At 25.9% G+C, this 26,323-nt stretch overlaps 1 protein-coding gene across 2 annotated transcripts in view; it reads right to left on the minus strand.

Moving 5' to 3' along the window:
- The window catches only part of LOC136072017 (piezo-type mechanosensitive ion channel component 2-like), a 169,344-nt gene that overhangs the window by 114,080 nt on the left and 28,941 nt on the right, over positions 1–26,323 (minus strand). For both annotated transcript variants that reach the window (XR_010644242.1, XM_065819887.1), the window contains exons 3-6: positions 25,450–25,569; positions 13,880–13,922; positions 13,350–13,772; positions 4,071–4,230 (exon numbers count right to left, since the gene is read on the minus strand). Coding sequence is in view for 1 of the 2 variants with exons in the window: in XM_065819887.1 (XP_065675959.1) it covers positions 4,071–4,230; positions 13,350–13,772; positions 13,880–13,922; positions 25,450–25,569 (746 nt within the window). In the remaining variant the exon portion in view is untranslated. The remainder of the gene's footprint in view (positions 1–4,070; positions 4,231–13,349; positions 13,773–13,879; positions 13,923–25,449; positions 25,570–26,323) is intronic.

Here is a 26,323-nt window from a genome sequence, read left to right on the forward strand (position 1 = left end):
AAAAAAATTATTTAAAAAAACTTAAAAATATTGACTTTTTTTATTTTTATCTTAAAAACAATATTTAACAATTTTAGATTATATCTGAAAAAAATAATTTTATGTAAATTGATTATTATTTTTGAAGTTTGTATGTGTTTTTTTGTTATGGGTCATAAAAATTGTGTATAGTTATCATAAGTAATACTATCAAATATGAGAATTTTATATAAGAATGATTGTGATAGATTTAGGGGTACCAACTATAATTCTTAGTCTGAGCTTTTTTCTCAAAATCATTTTTTATCAGATGAGCTTGCAGTGTTTTTGTTAGTTAAAGAAGTTCAAACAACATGTATTAAATTCATTCTAGTTAAAATTGTATTAAATTCACATTTTACTTAAAAATGATACGTTGACTGTATTTTTTTTTTTTTTTTTGATAATTTATGTAAAGAAAACTTCATAAACCTAACTTTTTGACATAAACAACTAGCATAAGAAACTAGTTAAAAAATAAGTAATGTTCAATTGTTTAATTTTAAATCAAAGTGTGACTTTTTTTATAATCTAAATTAAATATATATGTATATATATATATATATATATATATATATATATATATATATATATATATATATATATATATATATATATATATATATATATATATATCATTTCATGCCAAATAAACCAAAATATTAGGTTTCAACATGGACCACTACAGATTTTGATGAAGCTTGGTGGGTTGGTTAATATCAATGAGAAAAGCAATTCCTGAAAATTTCGGCATAAAATCTTTTCCGGTTTATGAGATATAGTCATATGTTTTGTTCATACTTTGAAGCTCTATATTTTAAAAACAAAATTTCAGAAAACCTAGTTTTTTTAATTGTATACAACTCTAGACTTACTTTAATAAAACTTTGACATTGAATTTTCAAATGTCATATTTTGTTCATAATGGCTACCTAAAAAACCTCAAAAATTGTTTGCAAATATAAAAAGTTGATTTTTGATGAGTCAATATAAAAAATCTGCAATTTAAAAAATAAAAACTTTTTTTTAGTTTCTATAAATGGTAGGCTTCCAAATTTTTTAGAAATTTACTGATAAGATTTAATTCAGTAGAAAATTATGGACTTCGAATGGCTGTGGCTAAAAATTAAGAAATTGCGCCTCTAATTCCAACCACCAGTAACCTAGGATCAACACTGGTTTTAAAAAGATTTTTTTTCCTACCGATTTGTTAGACTTTATTACAGCAATTTCAGGAGAAAAAAAAGTGGGTACTCATGGGGAAATTACAAAATCAGAACAATGACAATTGCCAAAAGTGCATTAAAAACAATAAAAATAGAGTTGTTGTACTTTACTTTCTATTATATATTATAATACAAAGTATGTATAAATTAAAAAATTTCCTAATCAATACTTGACATAATTCTTTTATAAGGTCTGAATTAAACTTAGTTTTTAAACAGTCCTAGCTCTTCCCTGCCCCTTCTGTCCTCTGTCCATTTACATTTTTACATGCACATTTTTGCCCAGAATTTAGAATAAGAATTTTAAATAAACACTGATATCATATCTGAATGCATGAGGTGTCTATATACACAAACAAAGAATTCAACATACAAATTTAAAAGCTGTGACATAAAAGACAAGCTAGTATATAAATTTGATCATTTCTTTTTTGATGTGGTCAGCTATGCAAAAAGAAAGATGAATAAAACCCATACTGAAATCAAAAAGAAAATAGTAACTGTTTTGGGAGTTTCTCCAGATTTAAGTAAAGATGAACCAAAAATCTTTTACCTTTTGCTGTGTTGCGAAAGTAAGCAAGACTCGAACTCATTAATGGAATTAATTAAAGCAAAATTTGATGTTTCTTCAAAATCAGAAAAACTTAAATTTCTGATTTTGGTTTCTGAGAGTTGGAACATTAATTACACACAACTCATTTTTATGCTTCCTTAAGAATGATAAAACCTGCAAGGTATTTAAAGCAAATACATGGCATAATGGCAGAATCATCTAAAAAAGAAGGAAGATCTATTAGTGAGAAAATAAAAAATCAAGTTCATGAATTTTACCAATCAGATGAATACTCTTGAACATGAACAGGTATGAAACAGTATGTGTCAATCCAAGTTGGTGATAAAAGACAACATTTTCAAAAAAGACTTCTATTAGTTAATATAAAAGAACTTTATTTAGAGGTCAATAAAATTTCTGTTAAAGTCAAGATGGGTTTTCTTAGTTTTGTGAACTTAGACCAAAGTGGTGTATTTCTATTGAAGGTGCTTTAGGTCTCCATTAAGTATGTGCTTGTGAGTACCACCAGAATGCAAAACTTTTAGTATTAAAAATTTTGCATTCATTTTTGTGGCATCTACTCTCACGTCAAAAAAAAGACATGAAACTGGGTTTTTTTCAAGGTTTATTTCAAACTGATTGTCTAATCCTTTTGCTAATTTTTCCTGAGCCCTTTTTATGATCTTATTATAATCTTATTATGATCAATAATAGCAACATAAAATAAGCTAATTACTAATTTTTAACTAATTTATTTAATATTTCAGTTTGATTAGCTTAGACTGTTGTCTGACAACAGTCTGAACTAATCAGACTGAAATATATCATTTTAGAAATAAATTAAAAATTAGTACTTAGCTGTATTTTATGTTTTATATATTAAATAAATAAATTATCAAGTACTACAAGAAATGTCATTAAAACAATAATAGAAAGGAAAAAAAAATAGTAAAGGTGCAATTTATAATTTAAAATTTATTTAAAAATAATTAATTCATTGTAATGGCTTCTCACCAGCGAGAAAAAGTTACAAAAAAAATAAATGAGAAGATTAAACTTTAAAAAAAAAGTACAGCTGGTAGGCAAAATGTTCTTAGTTACATACAAAAACTTTCTCAGATTTTAATGAGCAGAGATATAAAATATTTATTTATCTCTGAATTAGTTATTTATAACTTTATTACATCTTATACAATATTTAAAAAATCTAAACTGAATACTTAATTCTTTAAGAAATCGTTTTATGAATGCTAAAGAAAAATGAAAGGATAGTTTCTCTATTTACTCGCCTTCATTAAGATGGGTTGACGTTTGATGTTTCTATTACAATTCAATAATAGGAAAATAAATAGTAATACTAAGAAGACAAATGTTTTATGAAACACTACTACAAAAATATTACTAATGTTACATAAAACGAGATTTTACTAAACATATAACTTTAAGAATCCTATTACAGAAAATTTTAAATTTACCTATAATTCATTCATTTATTACATTTGCAGCAAAAACTTATGAGAAAATAAAAAAAAAAGATTTGAATAAAAAAAAAATTGTGATCAAGTACATTTAAAGAAAAAATTTTCTCAGTTAAATACAGCAACTATTATATATTTTCATAGTATTATAAAAATATATTTAATATTTTTATTAAAATAATAATAAAATAATCAATCATGAAAATGAGGTTTTTAACTACCAGTAAAATGAAAGCAATTTAAATGTAGCAAAAAAAAAAAAAAAAGGAAAAATATAGTTTATGTAATAAATTTGTCAACAAAGCAAATTAAAGTAGCATGTCGCACACAATAAAACTATTTTAAACACTTATTTAAAATTTAAATGCTTTTATGAAATTTTAGTATATGTATTTTTAAAATTACATGATTAATTGTAAAACCTTGTTTTTCAAAACACTGTTTTTTTTATTGGTCAAACATGACCAGCAAGAATTCATTTTGGGAGGTCAAAAAAGCAATTTTAGTCTTTTCAGGCAGTTGTTAACCGTTGACCGGCTGTTATTTTCCACACTGTATGTATGTATATATATGTATATATACATATATGTATATATGTGTGTGTGTGTGTGTGTGTGAGGATAACTAATAAAAACAAAGAAAAACAAACAGACGTTCAGATAAATCACAAATTTATTTCAAGGAGAAAAAGCTTATACACAAACCATAATCAGCAGTAATTTTATCCCATACATAAAACACGTGCGCACGCACACACACACATATATATATTTAATTTTTTATGAAAAACCATACCTTATTGTATTTGAGACGAATTTCTACAGCTAAAAACCAATACAAAACAAACAAAACAAGAGGTTGTATATAAAAAGGCCATGTCATAGAAGTGTTGATTAATAGTTCCCTGCTCAATGAACAATTAGTATTTTTGATGATTGATGGAAGACCAAGTAATCTAAAATAAAAAATTATTGAGTCTTTTTAAACAATATTGTTACTTGTTGCATTTTTAAAAGCCTATTGCTGCTTTTGAAACATTCTGTTTTTAACCTTAAAATATTTTGAAACAAAAGACTGACAGTTAAACTTAATGTTTTGCTTAATCCTTGACACAGTATCCTCCTCCACTATAATGGCCTTCTTGGCCTTAAGGAGGAGAATAACATCAACAACAACAAAAAAAAGATAAAATCAAAAATGCAACACTTTTAAAATTTATTCATACTTTTTGAGATTTCAAATTATTAAAAACATACAACACATTACAATATTATGTTTCTTTTTTTAGGTCGTTTTTTTGTGTGTTTTTAGGTATTAATATGATTGTCTCTTTGACCAGGGCAAAAAAAAACCTTTTCTCATAAAACTTTATGCAGCCAATGTGTCATATTTACTAAACTAACAGTTTATGTAAAGAAAACATATAGGGTGTAAACAATTTACAACAATGTGTATATATATATATATATATATATATATATATATATATATACACGCACATATATAAAAATAGGAAGTTGCAGGGGCTTTTTACTTTTAAAAAGTTATTAACAAACAAAAAATATTACTAGTTGTAAAAAAAAATCAAGTTAATTATTTTACAAGCACTTTTTTTATGACAAAGATTTAAGTTTCCAATAACCATTTATTAAAATGTATATACCATTGCGCTTTCACTTGCTTTATGACAAAAAAGTTAAACGTAAACTTTATAAACATTTTTGACGCAGTGTTATAACATGTTTACAAGAAATTTAAATAACTTTTGGGTCATTCCATATCAAATCACCTAATGGTCCCCATTTTAGACAGTTTTAATCGCATTTATACTTGAGATTTCATTTTTACGATTTTATTACTGGAAAAATATAAAAAAGTTTATTTTTAGATAAAAGTTACATGTTTAACTTTAATATTTTTAGTTTAGTAAAAAATGTCAGAGAAATGTTGTGTGAGAAGAGTTTTAAATGAATATTGTGATAAAATGTCATATTGTAGAATGGTAGGAAGAATAAGACTAAAAGATACTGATATTGAAGTTTTAATGCAAAGAATAGGATACACTTTCAAACCAAATGAGGAGATATGTATTCACCATGAAAAAGCCTAGATATGAAAAAGATAGATATTTCTAGATATGAAGCACTTCAAAAATACTGTTGTGATCCATTTAAAGTCCACAAGAAAAAAATTATCAAGGGATTGTGTAAAGTTAACAAATCAATAGCAAATCAACTTAAGATCAAACCTGGTCAAAAAGTTTTTACTAACTGTATGAATGAATTCAAACTTAAAAAATTACAGAAAGTAGTCAAGATGAAGCTGCTGAAGAAGATTTGAGTTGTTTAGACCTTGATAAGACAATTCCTTATAAGAGTGTGTCTTTATTGGAAATATCTCCACTCAAAATTGTAAGAAGACGCGAAAAATTAGGATATGGAAAGCAAAAAGCTAAAAAATTTGCTATAAGTATGACAAACCTAGTAGTATCAGCATTGGATATAGACCCAAAAGATAAAGTATCAGAAAAAGAGCAAAAATGTATAAACTGTAATGATTTAGACCAACTGTTAGATGCAATAAAAAATAAAATGAAAATAAGTTTGAAGGAAGAAAAAGTTTAACTACTAACACTAACTTCTGGTAGTTGGTAAATTGAAAAAACTTGCAAAACATTTTTAGAACATCTTTAAAAAAGCTCGAAAGTTGAAAAAATGAAAAAGCAATACTTGCTAAACCTGAGGCTAAAATAGCACAGCCTTAGGAAGATATCGTTAAACAAAAAGTCATTGAAATTTATGAACCCAAAGAGTTCACAAGACAATATCCAGGAAAAAAGACTTTGTTTCTGTGCGTATAAGTAATGTAAAAGTTCATAAACAAAAACGTTTAATATTAGTTCAATTAAAGGAACTTTTTCTTAAGTTTAAGAAGTTATACCCTAAACACAAAGTTGGATTCAGCAAGTTCTGTGAACTAAGACCAAAGTGTTGCATTACAGTTGACAGTAGTGGAAGTAGCTCAGTTTGCGTATGTTTTTGTCATAAAAAAACTAAGTTGATATGCGCTGCTTTACCAAAGGGCCATTTAATATATTACAAAGATTTGATGAAAGTATGTGTTTGTAATATATATAGTCGAAGCTGCATTTTCCATCTATATTCCAATTCCCCTGGTAAAGTAAATTTAAAGACTTACATGGAAAATGTCTTTGAAAATAATAATTTTGATTTTGATGATCATATCATATACAAATAATGGGTGTCCAAACAAGCATTATTGAGTTTATTGAAACTCTAAGTGAAACTTTGTATGATCTTTGTCACCACCACTTTATCAAAAAAGCACAATCCTCCTACTTATCAGAGGCAAAAAGAACATTAAATCAACACATATACCATCTTGAAGATCACAATATAAATGCTGAGCACCACTTCTTTGCTACATCCCATGGCAAAAGTCTATGTTATAGAATAGGAGGAACTATATAAAGAGAAGCAGCAAAAGCAAGTCTACGAGCAGCAAATTCTCACACAAAATGAACTGTTTACATGGGCTGAAAAAAACATTAAAGGTGTTAAATTATTTTACATTTCAAGTGATAATATCAATAATCATGAAACTTATTTTAGCCTAAAGAAACTATATGAAGAGATGAGCACAGTCCCAGGCTTAAGAAGCTATCACAGTTTTTACCAGGTGGAGAGAAATTATTTTTATGAAGAATATTTAGCGATACTGTCTATGATACCTATTTGCTGAATAATATTAACTTGGCAAAAAAAGATCCTTTAAACTTTCAACCTGTTAAATATATTGCATGCATTTACGATGATGAATGGTACATAGGGCTTGTACTAGAGATTTGTAGTGTAAACCAAGATGTTAATGTAAAATTTATACATAGAAACAAATTAAATTTAAAATGGACTAATGATGCACAATCAAGTCAATGTTGGGTTCCATTTGACAAAGTTATATGTCAAATAAGTGCCCCATCCATAAAGGGTAGAAGTGCTTGTGACTACAAACTTGCTAATAATGATTATGAAATTATTATGAGTTAATTAAATCATATATAAAGAAAGTAGTGTACTTGTGTTTCATGTGTATATACACTTCTTCTTTCAGCAATTTTAATTTTTTTGAAGTATAATATAACTTGTGCTAATTGGTATCTTTTTAAACTAAAAAAGCATTGCACTTAAAATGCTAAAATCATGTCATAAGATAGAGCATGGGTCTTTAATTTTTTTTTTGATGATTGCCTATATATAGAACTTTGCCAGTAAAAAGTTTCATAATTTATTTTAAATGTCTACGCTACTTTCTATACTTACAAAGTTAATGTAATTTATCGTATTTTTTTAAAAAAGTGAAATTTTAACAGGCTGCTGCAAGTGCTAAAATAACTTTTAACACATAACTTTAATTTTTTCCACAAGTGGTTACTCTAAGTACACAAAAGCAACAAAAAATTGGCACAGCTTGTCTGTTGGTATTGGACTGTAGCACATTAAAGTTTCCAAAATTTTTTCTAATATTGTGTTATTTAGCAACTTTGAGGTACAAGAACTCAAAAACTGTTAAAAATCAGTCAAAAACACTTACAAAAATAGATAATTTGGTTGAAAAACTATTACCCTAAAAAATTTCAGGTGATCATCTATTTTATTTAAAAAGTTATGATCTGGTAAAAATCAAAAAAATCTACTGAAAGCTCCAGATACTCAAATTTTTCCAATTTTGGTCAATATTAATTCAATTATAACTTTTGAACGATTTGGTCAATCAAGCTGAAATTTTCGGGATTGTATTTTTTTCATAAAAGCTGTGGGTGGTCAAAATTTGAAAGAAATTTGAGGTGGTTTCCTGGGGCACTTTTGAAAAACTAGGTGATTTCATATGGAATAACCCTTTTTTATTCAAAATTTTTTCTTAATATTAAGAAATTTATGTTTGCACTTTTCTGATATCGCACAATCTGTTAAGCATATAAAGCTGATGCAATTATTATAAAATATTGTTTATCTAAACTATTTAAAGCTCAAATTAAGTGATGCAATATCCTGAAATATTTCTGGTCATTAAATTCTTAGTTTATTAAAAACCCTGAACTGCGAAGGAGTTACGAGCTTACAAGTTACAATTTAATTTATAAGAAAATAATAAATAAGATTTAAATAAGACAAGTATTTTATATTTTACTTAACAATTTCTTTTATTTAAAATATTTGATCAACACTAAACTTCTTTAGACTGTTGTGATTAGCGGTTGTTTTTTAATAATTATATCATACTAGCTGGAGTTACCCGGCGTTGCCCGGGCCAATATTTAAACTGGCTTACCTGATATCTGTACACAAAAATTTTTGGGCCCCCCTGACCCCGGGGGTCGGGGTACGGGGTCAAAACCCAGCTAAGAATCTTCTCCGCCTCGAGGACTACCCCCATGCCAAATTTCATCGAGATCGGTCCGGCGGTTTGGATTTCTATAGAGAACAAACAAACAAACACACACACAAACACACATTGCCCTTTATATATATAGCTGGAGTTACCCGGCGTTGCCCGGGCCAATATTTAAACTGGCTTACCTGATATCTGTACACAAAAATGGGCCCAAAAATGGACCCAAAAAATGGTCCCCCCTGACCCCGGGGTCAGGGGGCCCATTTTTGGGCCCCCCTGACCCCGGGGGTCGGGGTACGGGGTCAAAACCCAGCTAAGAACCTTCTCCCCCTCGAGGACTACCCCCATGCCAAATTTCATCGAGATCGGTCCGGCGGTTTGGATTTCTATAGAGAACAAACAAACAAACATACACACATTGCCCTTTATATATATTAAGATTTTATTGTGCTTTATTATTCTAGTTTTATCTGATGATTTATAAAATGAGTAAAAATATTAGGGTTTAAATCATTATCTCTAAAAATAATAAAAATAATAGTAATAATATAGTTTTACAATAAGATTTTATATCATAATTCAAGATCAATATAAATACTTTTTACTAAAAAATAGCTATTGAGTTTAGCGATCAAAACAGAGTTTTACAGTTTTTAAAAACCGGAAGCATTTCCAGATATCGCAATTTGCAATCACTTTTTTGAGCCCTGCTATTATTTTTTGCAAAAAAAACTTATAAATATAAACAAAGACTTTGCAAGAGCTAGATTGCTTCAAGCATAAATTGTAATAATTAATTATATCCATAGAAGAAGTTTTTAATTAATTTTAATAATCAATTAAATACATAGAAGTTTTTTATTTAATTGTAAAAAAATAAACTCTTTATAAGATGTCATTTGAAAGTTTGTAATAATTAATGCTTTTGTTTGTTCAATAAAATCAATCATTATAACAAAACAAACAAACAAAAAATTAAAACATCAAAAGTGGCACTAATATAAAATAAAATTTAATGTGTATATTTTTTAGCTAATAATTTTTTTTTTTCTTTTTTTCTTTTTAAAAAAAATCATTAATTAATTTTATTATTGTTAGAAATGAAAAATTGTCTAAATAAATATTCTTGTGCTTGCAAGATGATAAAGAAAAGTTTTTTTATTTTATTTATTTTATGATTTCTTTTTTTTATGAGTCATATAACATCATTTTTTTTTTACTTTTACTGAACATTTTTGATTTTAAAAATAATTTTTTTTTTAACTCATTATATTTTTAAATAGTACTAATATATATATATATATATATATATATATATATATATATATATATATATATATATATATATATATATACACATATAAAACTATTAATGCATATTTAGATAAGCACTGACAACACACTGAAATAGCCTGTTGCCAGGGCTTCATGGGTAGCAATCTTTTCTTTACTTATTCTTCGATTTTTCTTCTTTTTTTAAAAATGCTGTATAAATTAATATAAAAAAATAGGGTAAAAATTTGTTATCTAAACACTCTATAATGTGTTTGTGTGTGTGTGTGTGTGTGTGTGTATATATGTATATATAGATATATATAGTTCTATAGATTGTTGCATTTGGGAGTACGGAAGGAAAAAAATGATTCTTATGCCAACAAATATGTCACTTTTAATTACTTTTGACTTTCGTCCAACATTTACGTGTTGTCAGAAAGTTTAAACCATTAATTTAATTAAAAATTAATCGTTTTTTAAAAAAACCGCAAAAACGCAAATTTAATTGACCAGAATACTTTTAAAAACATGCTGAATGTTTTTAATAATATAAACAATGTTTTTATTTTTTTTTTTTTTTTAATAAAATGTTTTTATTTCTATATTTTTTACTGTAAATCATGCACGGAGTGTTGCTACATCGACTATCTTATAGCCTGACTCGCAACAAAGTGCTGCTACATCGACTGACAAATAGCCTGACTCGCAACGGAGTGCTGCTACGTTGACTGACAAATAGCCTGACTCACAACAGAGTGCTGCTAGATTGACTATCTTATAGCCTGACTCGCAAGGGAGAGCTGCTACATCGACTGAGGGTTTGGTTGGGGCAGGCAGTCTATCAAGTATCAAGTAATAAAAAATCAAGTATCAAGTAATAAAAAAAAAATTCTGATCTTGCATTTTAATTTAATTAATAATATTTTAATTTTTAATTAATAATATTTTAATTTTTTAACTAATAAAATTTTAATTAATAATATTTTAATAATTTAATTAATAATATTTTAATTTAATTAATAATATTTTTTGTCAACAAAATACGGAAAAACTTTCTGACAACCAGTTAGGGGTTATATTTATATATATATATATATATATATATATATATATATATATATATATATATATATATATATATATATATACATATACATATACAGCATGGAAAATAAATAATCCAAGACAAGCAGTCAACTCGACCAGCTAACACACAAAATTAATGATCAATCATTTTTTTGAAAGGTCAAAAAAAAAAATTTTTTCTTTGTCTAAATTTTTATCTTAGTAATAGTTCTTCGTGAATTTTATATATAAAAAAAATAAGTTAATATTTGAAAATTCATCAACTCGTATTCCTTTTAAAACAATAATTTTAATCCTTTTTTAAATGGAATTAAAAATAATTAAAATTTAATTTACCAGCTAATATTAATAGTTTAAAAAAACTCTCGCGCACAGATTTTATTCAATTATAAAAACTCTCGCACACAGATTTTATTCAATTAAAAAAACTCTCACACAGATTTTATTCAATTAAAAAAACTCTCACACAGATTTTATTCAATTAAAAAAGGAAGTTCGACACCATCCAAGTAATTTAACTTCCCAAAAAAATTTTAATAATCAAAACAACTTTTTTAAATATTTAAGAAATTTAAACTGCATACTTATACTAAAAAGAAATCATTTTGTGAAATGCTACTATAACAATTACTTATGTTACATTAAACAAAGTTTAACTTTAAATTCAACTTGAAATATAAGTTTAAATATATTCTCAAATATATTTTGCTTGATTTATTAAATGATAATTAATGTTAATTACTTAATAATAGTCTTTATTATATTTTGTGCGCAAATAATATTAAAACTAATACTTAATACTAGGAAGACAATCGTTTTGTAAAACAATAATATAAAAATTACTGTTACATAAAACCAGATTTTTACTAAATATCTATATATTTTAAAAAAATTCTATAATTTATAAAATAAAAAAGATTAAAAAAAACAAACAAAAAAACAAAGTGAAACAAATGTTCTTAGTTAAGTAAAGCAATTATTATATATTATTAAAACAATATAATAAACACTTCATCAAAATAATAATAAAATTAGAACTTCAATCGTTTATAAAAAAAAAATTTTACCACCAGTAAAATAAAAGTAATCTAAAAAATTGAAGCAAAAAAATTTAAGTTTAATAAGTTAACGTCATATTTAATATTTGTCAATGAAACAAATTAGCATATCATAAGCAATAAAACTATTTTAAACGCATTTTCAAAATTCAAACGATTTCATAAAATTTGTGTATACGCATTTTTCAAATTATATCCTGATTATTTGTCAAATATTGTTTTTTAAAACTCTGATTTTTCTTTTAACAGGTCAACCATGACTGGCAAGAACACATTTTGGGAGGTTAAACTAGCAATTTTAGTCATTTCAGCCAGTCATTGACAGGTCATTATTTTTCACGGTGTATATGTGTGTATTTATATATGTACATATATATATCAGTGGTGTACACTAGATTTTTAGATGTTTGAGTTTTGACACTTACAGGCATTGTGCAAACTCCAAACTTTTGTATGTTTATTCTTATATCAAAAAAGAACGTTTTGCAAAGAATTGGGGTGATTGGAGCTTGGGAACAAAAAAACCCTAATTTTTGGGCCCACCCAGCCCTTAACGTGGGAGCAACGAGTTTATAAAATATTTTCTTTACTATTTTTATCTAAATTCATATTCATCAACAGATTTCAAATTTCATGCAATAATCTCTTTTTTTTCAAAAACTATGACCATATAAAGTTTTAACCCTCAATTTGAGGGGGCTGTAAACATTGCAGGGTCATAAAAACTGAACACTAAGAGATTATTGCATGAAACTTGAAATTTGTTGATGAATATGAACTTAGATAAAAATACTAAAGAAAATATTTTATAAACTTTTTGCTCTCACATTAAGGGCTGGATGGGCCCAAAAATTAGGGGTTTTTTGTTCCCAAGCTCCAATCACCCCAATTCTGTGCAAAACATTCTTTTTTGATATAAGCATAAACATACAAAAGTTTGGAGTTTGCACAATGCCTGTAAGTGTCAAAACTCAAACATCTAAAAATCCAGTGTACACCACTGTATATATATATATATATATATATATATATATATATATATATATATATATATATATATATATATATATATATATATATATATATATATATAAATATATATATATATATATAATATATATATATATATATATATATATATATATATATATAATTAATTTCTGAAAATAAAATTTCTTTTGAAATTATTAAAATGAAAAATTATATTATACTGATTCTAAACTAAAATTGACTAAAGACTTACCTAGGTGAAAAACTATCAGGGACCAGAATACTTTGAAAAAATTCTAATTGATACAGATAAATAAGAAGGAGATGAAGACCTGAATATATAGTAAGAACAGTTTTTACAAAAAAATGTAATCCACTTTTCATAGAAGATATGTGAAAAGCCCAACAGATTCCAAAACCAATATATGTTAAAAAATAAACTGATGACAAAACATTTGGCTGTGCTATCCCAGTAAAAAGTAACAGAAGCACTGATATGATGGATATATATTCTTCAATAAAAGTAGTGCTTTTTTTATTAACAACTGCACGTTCTTCATCTGAATATCGAGCATGGAAGCCACGAGAGAATAAGTATGCAACCAAAGATGTTATAAATACACACACATCAGGGACAACCAATCTTATAACATCAATGACTTTAGAATCATCTAATCTGAAAAATAAATTTTACAACTAATTTTAAAACAAATTACTGGACAAATAAGATATAAACAAGTTTCTGTTAAACACAGGAAATAAACTCAAAAACATAAAACAAACCTGTCAAACCCTATCTGATGAGCAATACTTCCTGAGGTTGTACCTAAATTAAACACACATAAATTTAATAATTTGACAATAAAAAAATATAGTGACAAAATCAAAAAAACAATAACACTTGAAATACAAATCATATTAATATGTTTTGAAATTGCTGGTGGTGCATGCAAAATGTGAAAAATAGGTGCACATAATGCTAAGCTAAACATGATTGTGTATTATGAGATAATAACCCAGTTGCCAGCGTGCTTTAAGATTTTGAAATCAAATATAGAAACTTCTTAATAAGCATTTACATTTACTGAATAAGAATAATGAATACCGAAACATTCTAGCATAATTCAAATAAAGATAAAGCATTTGGAGATCGGTACTAAAATATTTTGCAAACTTTTAAAATGCAAAGTTTAAAATGCCAATCTAAATAGTGCGGTAGTGGTGAAGTGGTAAAGCGCTTGCTTTATAAGCAAGAGGTTCCGAGTTTGATCCCCACCATGTCCCTGGTAGTACCGCACTCAACTTGTATCTCTGCGCAGCGGCCTTGTTCATCAAGGTTCGTGTTTCGGAGTTATAGAGTTGAGAGAGGGTTATAACCACTATTATGTAGCCTCCTCACCTGAAGTGACCTTCTCGGTTTTGAGGAGGTGAATAACAAAAAAAAAAAAAAATCCAAATAGTTTTTTCAAAAAAAGAAGAAAAAATGGTAAGAAACAGCAATGTTTTTTTTTGCCAAGTTCTTCATACTAGATAACACCTGTCCAAATTACTTTAAACTCCCATATATCGGAAAAATTTCAAACACACTTCAACATCAATTAAATAAATATATTTAAAAATATTGTACAGATGACACAAAAGACTAGTTCTTACACCTTTCAAAATTAGTAGAATGCTTTCTTCAAATACCCAATACCCCAAAATTTGAAATCCTTTGTTATTTATAAATTTGTAAAGCTGTAATGCTAGGTATATTGGTGAAACCACCAGTCACTACATAACAAGGATTTCAGAACAATTATATATATATATATATATATATATATATATATATATATATATATATATATATATATATATATATATATATAAATATATATATATAGCAGTCTTCTCTGTTCGAAATTTATTGCCATCGCACAAAAAAGCGCTGGCAGGATGATCAATTTTAAGTAAGCCATTTTTTCTTCTGCTATTTAAATTAAAATAAAAATAGCGAAAAAATGTTTTCAATATTCGATAAAATAATTTTAAAAAAACTGGTAAAAGAAGGCCTTATTTCATAAAAGTTAAACAAATGAACAAAAAAGTTTTGTTGCAATTAAAAACAAAATATTTTTATTTTTTTGGCAAGCACTTTTTTATGCCCTCATTAAAGTTTTTGTGGGTGTGTGAATGAGCACAAAAAGACTTGGGCATAAAAGCGCTGGCTAAACACAGAAAACTGATATATATATATATATATATATATATATATATATATATATATATATATATATATATATATATATAAATATATATATATATATATATATATAAATATATATATATATATATATATATATATATATATATATAATATATATATATATATATATATATATATATATATATATATGTTTATAGTGATGCTGTTCTGAAGTGTATATACTATCAAGAAAGTGCTTGATGAACTGAGTCAGAGCTATAATATTGTAGAAAATAAAAGTACATGATTTTCACAACTTTAAGTTTCATGCTATTGCAATCATCAGGTAAAATTCAAATATAGTTTTTTTGTAAAATAAATTATATACAATTTGAACTAGTTACATAAAACTATATATAAAAAACTATTGTTACAAGCGTGTATCTAACCTTTAGGTTTGTGGTTGCTTAATAGAAATTTATTTTTGTGACAACATATGGAAATCAACTTTTTTATTCAGTAGCTCTTCAACATTTTTATAAAGTAAGATTATTAGCTTTTCATATGAACAAAGTAAACATTTTTTGTTGTTGTGTTGTTGTAAGCAGGAGCTCTTTTTAGGATAGACCAAGTTAATTCAGGTGTTTCTTTGAATTTTTTCCTAGTTTCTCATATATATATTGAGAGAGTGGTTGCATGTGAAAGTTTTTTATTTGTAAATGATTGCTTGTGGTTCGCATATCTTTTCTTCCACATGCCCTCTGAATAACCAATGTATGCTTCCCTGGGTGTGTTTGGGGAAGATGTGCATTTGTAAATTATATTTATCGCTCTACGATATTTATTTAGCGGCAGATTTCTTTTTGTTTGCAATTACAAAGGAAATTTTCAGCTGTGCTTTTTGAATTTATTTTTTTGTTGTGACTTTTTATGATTTTTGAAATGTTGTTTTAGCAGCTGTAGCTAACATTTGTGGTGCTTCGATTAAATAGTCTATGCAGCAGGTTTGAAGTTGGGAAATGCTTACTATAAATTGCAAAAAGATTTGGCCAACATTGGTAGATGCTTTAATTGTAAGGCAGGTTAAATCAAATTATAATTCTTTTTCTTTTGGGGGGTGGTTTGATTCAGTGTGAAGGCAGAGTAGTTGGTCATTTTGTTTTTTAAAAGGTTGGCAGGAGTTTTTTTGAAGATATGTTTATATTTGAATCTCTTTTTGGAATGTTTTTAAAAACATCGGATTTAAACTAATCTAAGCAGCATTTTCTTGACATCTTAATACTTTTCACAGCTTGTGGTCCAGACAACATTCTTGTCATAGTCATACAAAATTGTTCTCTAGAACTCTCTGCAATTCTCTCTAAACTATTTAATAAGTGCTTGACTGAGTCTTAATTTTTCCCTGCTAGAAAATGGCATCTGATGTTCCAATTTTTAAAAACTCTGGTGAACATTCTGACCCTTCTAATCATTGTCCAATCAGTCTTCTTGCAGCTATTAGCAAGGTCTTTAAATCTTTGATAAATAAATTTTAAACATCCCATCTTGAGTCAAATAACCTACAGACAATCAATACGGTTTTCAATCCTCTTGCTCTATAGCTGACTTGCTAACTGCAAATTTTTAAAATTGTTCAAGTGTTATCTTTTTTTTAATTTACTTGGCATTAGTTGAATAAGGCCAAGGAATTGGTTGGATTAATGTTGGATATTCTATCGTCACTGTGTTGTTCTTGAATTTTATTAACTGGTGACACTAAACGTCTAAAATGGCAAATCTCATTTCTTTAACAAGCATTGAGTAAATAAAAAAAAAATAAACAACAGTATTTATTTTTCTGATAACCATCTTTTGAATTATAACTGTAAAAGTGATTATCTAATGCAAAAAAAGTGATTACCCGAGTCTTAACTGTTGGTAAATCCCCACATAAATAATTGATGCACCTTGTTCAGCTTATACAACTAACACTTAATAAAAACCAATGCAGAATGCAGATTAAAAAAACCACTTTATAAAAACCAATGCAGAGTAAAAAATTCATCATCTTTTGTATTAGAAGCAAAAGAATAAGTTATTGAAGAAAATAAAGTTCAGGTATCATTTGCCGTAATAAATTTGTAATTATCAATTCAACTTGATAAAGCAATTTTAGCTATTACTGATAACTTAAATGATGATAAAGATGATCTTCAGCTGTGTACTTAATTGACTTTAACTGACATCTATAAATTAATCAAACTTTAACAAAGAAATGCTTTTTTCTCTGAGATAATTCAATTTCCATCTTAAATAACTCTGGCCTGATTTAATTATTTGTATTGGTAGATATTTCTGAAGTTTATTTTCAATATTTGAATTTGATGCAATTCAACAACTATTAATCATTAATGTTGCATCTTGAAATGATATGTTGATTACACCCATGCACACTTTTCTAACTTGATGAAGCAGAATTTTTCTTGACACTTAAATTCTCCAAAAAAGGCTTTTTAATACACATATCAGGGCTTGTGATGAATAAATAATGTTTAAAGTATTCGCTTAACAGAGTTTTTACATAAAATTCTTTTTATTTGCTTTTCATATTTATCAATACTATTTTGAATTACTAAATTACCACAAAACTAGTTTAATGGAATAATTAACTCAAAATAATGTTGAAATGTTATTATGCAATAATGTTATTGAATGATAACTTTGATTTTATTTTTTTTTAAATACAAAAATATTTGTTTATTTTCTCATCATTTGACACAATTATGTTTTGTTTATAACTTAATGACTAAAAAAGATTTCTTGAATATGGATACGTACGTAACAGTTTTGCAAATAAATAAATAGTTTTTATTTCTAAAAAGTCAGTGAGTGATAAACTGAAAATTTTTAATATTGTAAGAAAAAAAGAAAAGAAAAACAGTTACTTTTTTACCAACAATTTAATTTAAAATTAAATTTTTTTTATTACAAAATGATTGATATACGATTGTTATTAAAATGTGTAATTAACATATTTAATATACTATTTAATTTGTTATTTAAACAACTTTAATTTACACTTTGTATATACTTTTAATGTTTACGAAGAATTTCATTTGTAGTAAAATAAAATAAAAAGGTGGAATAAAAGCCTTATTGCATCAAACAGAAGATAATTTTGATGAAAAAGTAAAACTTGCTTACTAAACAATATATAGCCGCGCTAAAACTTAAAACCAATTAGGTTAAACCTGAACAACAGGAAATACCTGAACAAAAGAAACTTTTAAAACTAACATGGTCTAAATAAATATTCACATGCTTCCTAAATTGTCTTGCTTAGATTTTTTTTTTTTTTTAAATTTATTATTAATTTATATATTGTTTATTTAAATTGTATTAAAACAATAGAAAAGTTTTTCTTTTGCAGCTGTAGAATATTTTGATTAATTTGATATTTTGATAAAAATTTACTTTCAAAAAAAAAATTATTTTTATTATATTATATTTTATTTTATTATATTTCTAAATAACTACAGGACATCTAACCGTGTCATTCAGTTTCGTAGTGCAATCATGAGTTCTAACAGACTTTAATTTTAAAAATTATTATGCATTTTAAACTTTAAAACACCTAGTAATTTGTAAATCTGTAAAGTTTTTCAACTTGTAATTGCACAGTTTTTAAGATATAATTCTTTTAAATTTAAAATTTTTAATCTCATCATGTATTTTGATTTCTCTACGCCATAATTTTTCTAGTCAGTTAAATGTTTGTGTATTTTACAGAAGACCATAAATAAAGACATAAAGTGTGTAAACTCTTAAAATTTTATTCCATAAATTACACATGAATTTTATAAACAAATATCAGCATAGTGCTAAATTTGTACCGTCATGTAATTTAAGTGTAATCATTGGTGTATTGAATAAGTTTACTAAAAAAACTACGAATGGAAATTTATGTATAAAAGGAGACAAGTTGCTAGTTAATTGAAAATATGGCTGAGAACTCTCTTAATTGCATCGAAAAAATGTTTCATCATTATAAGCTCTTTAATATTATTAAAAACCATCAAATAAAACATCGAATATACACATTACACTTGCAGGAAGCACTCATTGTCCATTTTATTTTTAAAAATGTTATCAAAAATTCACCAAAAAAGAATGAAATAATCTAATGCCAATAATAAAAAAAGTTCTGCTTCATCAACAAAACTTAACACAGAGCTAGAATGTCCAGTAGAAAAAGCAACAGTTATAATTCCACTTGAAACAGTAATAGTTATAAAAAGAACCCATACAAATTACCAGATATTTGTGTAATTTATAAAAAGACAAAAAAAATACTTGAAAAAAATTTAGCATTATACTTGAAATAAATGAACAAGGTAAAATTATTTTATATATATATATATATATATATATATATATATATATATATATATATATATATATATATATATATATATATATATATATATATATATATATATATATATATATATATATATGTATATATATATATATATATATATATATATATATACATATATATATATATATATACATATATATATATATATATATATATATATATAAATATAGATATATATATGGATATAGATATATATATATATATATATATATAGAACCCTTAGATGTTGTCCGAAAGTTTTTTCGATATTTTGTTGACAAAAAGTAAAAATTAAAATGCAAGACCGGAATTTTTTTTTTTTAATAATGATAGACTGCCTGCCCCAACCAAACCCTCAGTCGATGTAGCAGCACTCCCTTGCGGGTCAGGCTATTTGTCAGTCGATGTAGCAGCACTCCCTTGCGAGTCAGGCTATTTGTCAGTCGATGTAGCAGCACTCCCTTGCGAGTCAGGCTATTTGTCAGTCGATGTAGCAGCACTCCCTTGCGAGTCAGGCTATAAGATAGTCGATGTAGCAACACTCCGCGCATGATTTACAGTAAAAAAAATAAAAATAAAAACATTTTATTAAAAAAAATAAAAATAAAAACATTTTATTAAAAAAAATAAAAATAAAAACATTGTTTATATTGTTAAAAACATTCAAAATGTTATAAAAACATTCAGAATGTTTTTAAAAACATTCTGGTCAATTAAATTTGCGTTTTTGTGGTTTTTTTAAAAAACGATTAATTTGTAATTAAATTAATGGTTTTTACTTTCGTCCAACACGGAAATGTTGGACGAAAGTCAAAAGTAATTAAAAGTGACGTATGTGTTGGCGTAAGAATCACTTTTTTCCTTCCGCTCTTCCTAAAGCCAACAAACTATAGAACTATATATATATATATATATATATATATATATATATATATATATATATATATATATATATATATACATATATATATAATTATTTGTTAGTAGAAGTTTTTAATCCAAATTATAATCAAAAGTAATCAGTTGTGTTCTTTCAAATAGTTAAATGATTGGTTGTGCATCCATCATTCATAAACACATTCATTTTCCTATGTTTGAAGTGGAGTTAAGTTTCAAACAGTTTTTATTTACTTACATTCATTCACCAAAAGTATATTTTCTAAACTTAAAATCACTTAAAAGAAACTTTCATAATATTACATCTCTTATGAACCCATGGCTTACAAACTGCACAAGCAATAGAGTTTGCTGCAGCTCCTGTACCCTTCATCTAATATCCTTTTGCTTCCTTCCATCTTTCTAACACTAAATTCTTTGTATTAATTCTTTGTTGCAGTTTTAAAAAATAATCAATAAGTTTAATAATATATATTATTCAAATTAGAAAACTATTAAATAACAAGCTCTTTATCCCAAAAGATTTGATGATTTTCCAAAGTTAAGCTTCAAGTTAGTGGGCCAAAACAATATTCTTTTATGATATGTATCATAACTATGATGTTTATTTTTTATATGATTTTGTAGCATTTTTTTTTTAAGAATATGTCTGATGATTTGCAATAGTATTAGTATCCAACTGACATTATTTGACTATCAGTTGGATACTGTTGAATAAAATTGACTTCAAAACATCAACAATAATAATATGTCTGCAGTTTCAATAAATATTAATAATGATAAGTTAGTAAATATAATTATAATAAAAATGATAAATAGACAGTGACTCATGTATAGAGCGTTTAAAAGGATTAGAAAAGGTTGGTGAAGATAATCCTTCTAATTATTATACACAAGAATATTGTGAGAAAATTCATTTTTTCTGACGAGTGATGACCAAAACTAATTGAAATTTTATAATATATTAAAATATAAGCATAATGTAATGCCTGTAAAATTCAACACTAACAGTTTAATTTAATATTTTTTACAGTTCATATTAAAACAAAATACTATATCAATCAAGATTATATAATTTCTTAGTTATATCTTCAACAATTTTAAAGTAGTTTTGGAATATTTGCTCAGGTTCTCGTATGCAGTGATCGAGGTGGAAAAAAAAAAGTAATGGAATGGTATTCGGTAAATTAAAATTAACATCTTGCCTAATCATTGTTATATAGAGAGATTTATAAAACAGTGGCAGGATGGTTTATACTTTATAATAAGGTGACAGGATGGCATTCCACCCCACTTCGAGTACTGCTTGTACAGGTAAAACCTTATGGTTCCGCATGTAAACCACAGCCAAAATCTGGCACGTTTTAGTAGGGTTTCTCATATAGCTTCTAGTTGCAAATCCATATGAGATACTAAAAGTTTTTTATAGTAAGGTATTTTGTCCGCACATACAGAATACCCAGCAGGCTAACCCATAAAAAGCTTAGGTGAAAACCGCTGTCAAAAAAGAGAAGGATCCTTGAGGGCATCTCATATGGGTCCCAGTTAACTACCTAAACATTACCTGCATCAATGTTGGCTGGGTAATGTTTTAGTAATACTTTATGAAGTCATAAAATGGTTACTAAGCTTCCTTAAAAAAAAAATTTGTTTTATTTAAGCAGTGCCAATACCAGATGTAATTCCATACTGTTTGAACGATATAGGGGCTCAAATAAGAATACCAAAAATTTCAATATTAACTCAAGTCCAACATTAATAAACAAAAGCAAATAAAAATGTTTTTTTAAATGTAGCTTACTTATATTTTTTTATAACTATGGATTTTGATTTACGTGAATTTAAGGAACGACTTTTATATCGCTAAAAATTAAATTGCATAGTTAGCATATTTTACACCGCATTTAAACATCTTTTAAACAATAACTATAACAAAAATTACTAATGAAATCTAAATTTGTTATTTGAAAAAGATTATATTTCTTTATTATTTATTTCTTAACATAACATAATAATCTTTTGGTATTTTATCACAAGTTTTTTATTGATGATTTTTAAACGAACTATATTTAAAAAACATAATTTGTGATCATAAAACTTATCAAAAGAACTTAACGAGATTTTGAATAGGAAAGAAAAAGATTTAATTCCATTAATGAATTAATCCATAGAAACTTGAATTAATTTTGGCAATAAAATGTCTTCGATCACTGCATTAAAGCTTTCAATTTAATAGCAGTTGCAAAAAAGCAGGTAAAAAGTAACAAGTAATAGCTTTATGTTTCTCTAAATCCCAAAAGCGCACACATATATCCATTTGGCTTTGCTGTATTACTCCATTAAGTGCCTCATCAAACATGCACAAAAAATTACATTTCAAAATATTTTGCAATACCATGAATTATACTATAGGCAATTTTTGAACTAGTTAGCTATTTCACTGTCAGGAAACATTTGTTGAAATGTTTTTCCTATATTAGTATAGGACCTATAAGATTCATGGAGGGATACAACTCGTAAAGTCCGGTTAATTTCTGCTTTTGTGACTTAAATTCGTATAGCATATCTATCAACTGTTTTCTAAATGCTTGCAGAATTTACATCATTCAATGCACATGAACTGTTTTGGAATAATACTGTTCTTAATTGATTTGTATCTTTTAAAATACTGTTTGAATCTAATTCTTGGGTTCGATGTCTGCTAAATAAAGAATAGATTGGTAACTGGTTCTTATACAAACTAACACTATTGACATGCTTTTTACTTCTTTCATGACCTTTTACTGCCTGAATGCCCATGTTACTTAAATCAAATATTTTTCAACAAATAGAACACATTGCCTGTGTAAGACTATTAAAAACTTCTTTTAGCCAAAACCAATCAGCATAAAGTGTTTTATTTAACCAATCTTTGCTATAGTAATGTTGCTTTAACATAGTTTTATATATTTATTTTCTAAACAAAAGATGTAAGCACATTTATATAAGAATAACACAAACTTGTAACTTTTCTGAATATTTAGGAATTAAAAGTATGAATATAAACTCAAAACAAAAACACTATGTATATTTATAGAATTTGACTAATCGCTACTACAAAAAATACTACAGTGATAAATTTGAAATAATTTTCTAACTAATAACATGATATAATGAAAATTTTGTTCACTTTCACACATTTAATCATTTAGCCTTTTTGAAATAGATGAAAAAAGTAACTGCGACAAATTGCTTTACTATTTGATAATGACATAATATTGAAAAAATATTTATGAAAAGTAAGAGCCAAAATGTAAAAAAAAATAATAATAATAAACTTATACAAAAAATATATCCATTTTGTATAAGTTATTCTATTTAATACTAACAGTTATTATTTTTATTTCAGTTTAAAACACTTTCATCATAAAATTATGAAGATTATTTATCAAAAAGCTAAAAGTGTATTCAAGGGTTTCTATTACATCAAAAGAAATTATGCTTTCCAGTGTAGCTGCCATAATAAAATAACAAATTTTTTTGTTATGTATTAAAAATTACAATAAAAATAATCAAAAGAAAATAAAAACTCTCTAAAATATTAACAGCAGCTGCAACCAACAAAAAACTATATAGAATATAAAATATAAGATTTTTAGTTTCTAATATGCAAAAAAATATATATATTTTGTAACTGAATCCATCAAAATTCCCTGACTTTTTCATGACTCTTGGAAAATTTAATATATTCCCTTACTTTTCACTGTCTTTTTAACATAGTTTAGAATTTCCCTGACTTTTCCGGGTTTTCCAGGTTGCTGGCCACCCTAATAACACACCATGAGAAGTCTTATTTTAAAATTATAAAAACTTTATATAATAATACACAGCAATGACATCATTAATTTAAATACCTTATTATAGACTATATATAAACTTTATTGACATTGCTTCATCAATCACAATTGAAACCATCAGGTTTAATGACAAAAAAAATTTAAAATTTTTGTATATATAAAAAATTTGGTCACATTAAAATTTAATAACTATAGAAATGTTACAATAGTTACATAAAATAGAATAAATATTTACAGAGTTATGAAATAGTTTTAAATTTCATAGATGATGAGAGATGTTTGTTAATATATTAGGTTCTATCAGAGTAATCAAAAATCCTTATTGTATAGTGTCAAGTGCTTTCACCAATATAACTAGCATTACAAGTGTAAAAATTTATATACAACATAAGAAGTTAGTAAAAGCTCATGCTACCAATTTTGAAAGATGCCAAGACAAATTTGGCATCTTTTAAAATTAGTTAATAGATTTGTGTAGGTTTTTTTACCAAAGGTTGATGCATTAAATTTTTGATTTTGTTTACCATTTAAAACAAATTTAAGATATTTATTTAAACTATTAATATTATTAACAAATTTAACAGTTGCTATAGCATAAGTTAAATTATCTAGACTATTCTTAAATTCTAATTCTAAATTATCATAGATTATTTAGCTTATTTAAAAATTATCGTTTTAATAAGGCTAAATTATCATGTCAAATCTGCATTTGTTTTTTATTTTCAAAGCATCAAATAAAGCTGTTAACAGCTTTTTTTTTTTTTTTCTTCAACTTTTTAGATTAAAAGCTAAGTAGTTTACAGCCAAGGTTTTAAAGTTTTGTTTATCAATATTAGTTTTAACTACAAACAGATTTGGCTGAAATATATCTTTTTATAATACTCAAAACCCTGCAACAACCTTTTTCTCAGATTCCATTTTTATTAAAACAAGATTTTAAAATACTTATTACGTGAGAACGCGCTACTGTAACAGATTCGACAAATTAATAAAAATAATGATTACAACACCCCAAATAAAACTAAAAACTTACACAACTTGATAAAATGACCATAAGGCTTATAGGATAAAAGAACAATTTGGAAACCAGCTTGAGCAACAATAAACACAGTTGAAGTTAAAAGCAGTAATGTTTGTAATCGTATTGCACCCTCTAAAAAAATGCAATTACAGTATGGGTGCAAATATTAAAACATAAGTGAAATACATATAAGTTGGTATAATATATTTATCACATATTAGCACATATACATTTAGATGAAACATTTTTAATATTAATCAATTAAGTTTTAAATCTAAGGCCAATTCAATATCAAAAAAAAACTTTATAAAATGTATTATTTAAAAAACTACTCAAAACTAAAAACGAAAAAATTAATGATAAGCTTTTTACAAAAAAAAATGGTCAAAGATTAAGAGCAGCTTTACATCTTTAAAAAACTAACTTATATAATCATGATATGATATAGAATTTTATATGCATTAAGATTAAGTATATAAATGTGGTAGCGAGAGGGGTCGACATCTTCAACAGCTATAAAATACGTGAGTATTAACAATGTCATGTTGCACATAGATGGTGCTACTGTTAATGCAAAAGTATCAACCTAGTGATTTTAAGGCCACATAAGCATGCTATTTCTTTTAGAAAGGGCACTTGCATATGCAAACATGCATGCAAATATATTTTTCATTTGTTTGAGCACTTATTTAAGTGTTTACAAAAATGTTATAAGCATTAATTTGATTGTAAATCTCTCTGTAAAAACTTTTGCATTGTAATCAATCAATATATTTTACACAAAAATAGATACAATTTACAATATATTATAAATATTAAAAAATTATTTTTGTGAAGGGACAATGCAAATAGTACCAGACTAATTCAAAGCAGAGACCTTATAAAA

Source organism: Hydra vulgaris, chromosome 15 (genome assembly GCF_038396675.1).
Source record: "Hydra vulgaris chromosome 15, alternate assembly HydraT2T_AEP".
Taxonomy (NCBI): Eukaryota; Metazoa; Cnidaria; class Hydrozoa; order Anthoathecata; family Hydridae; genus Hydra; species Hydra vulgaris.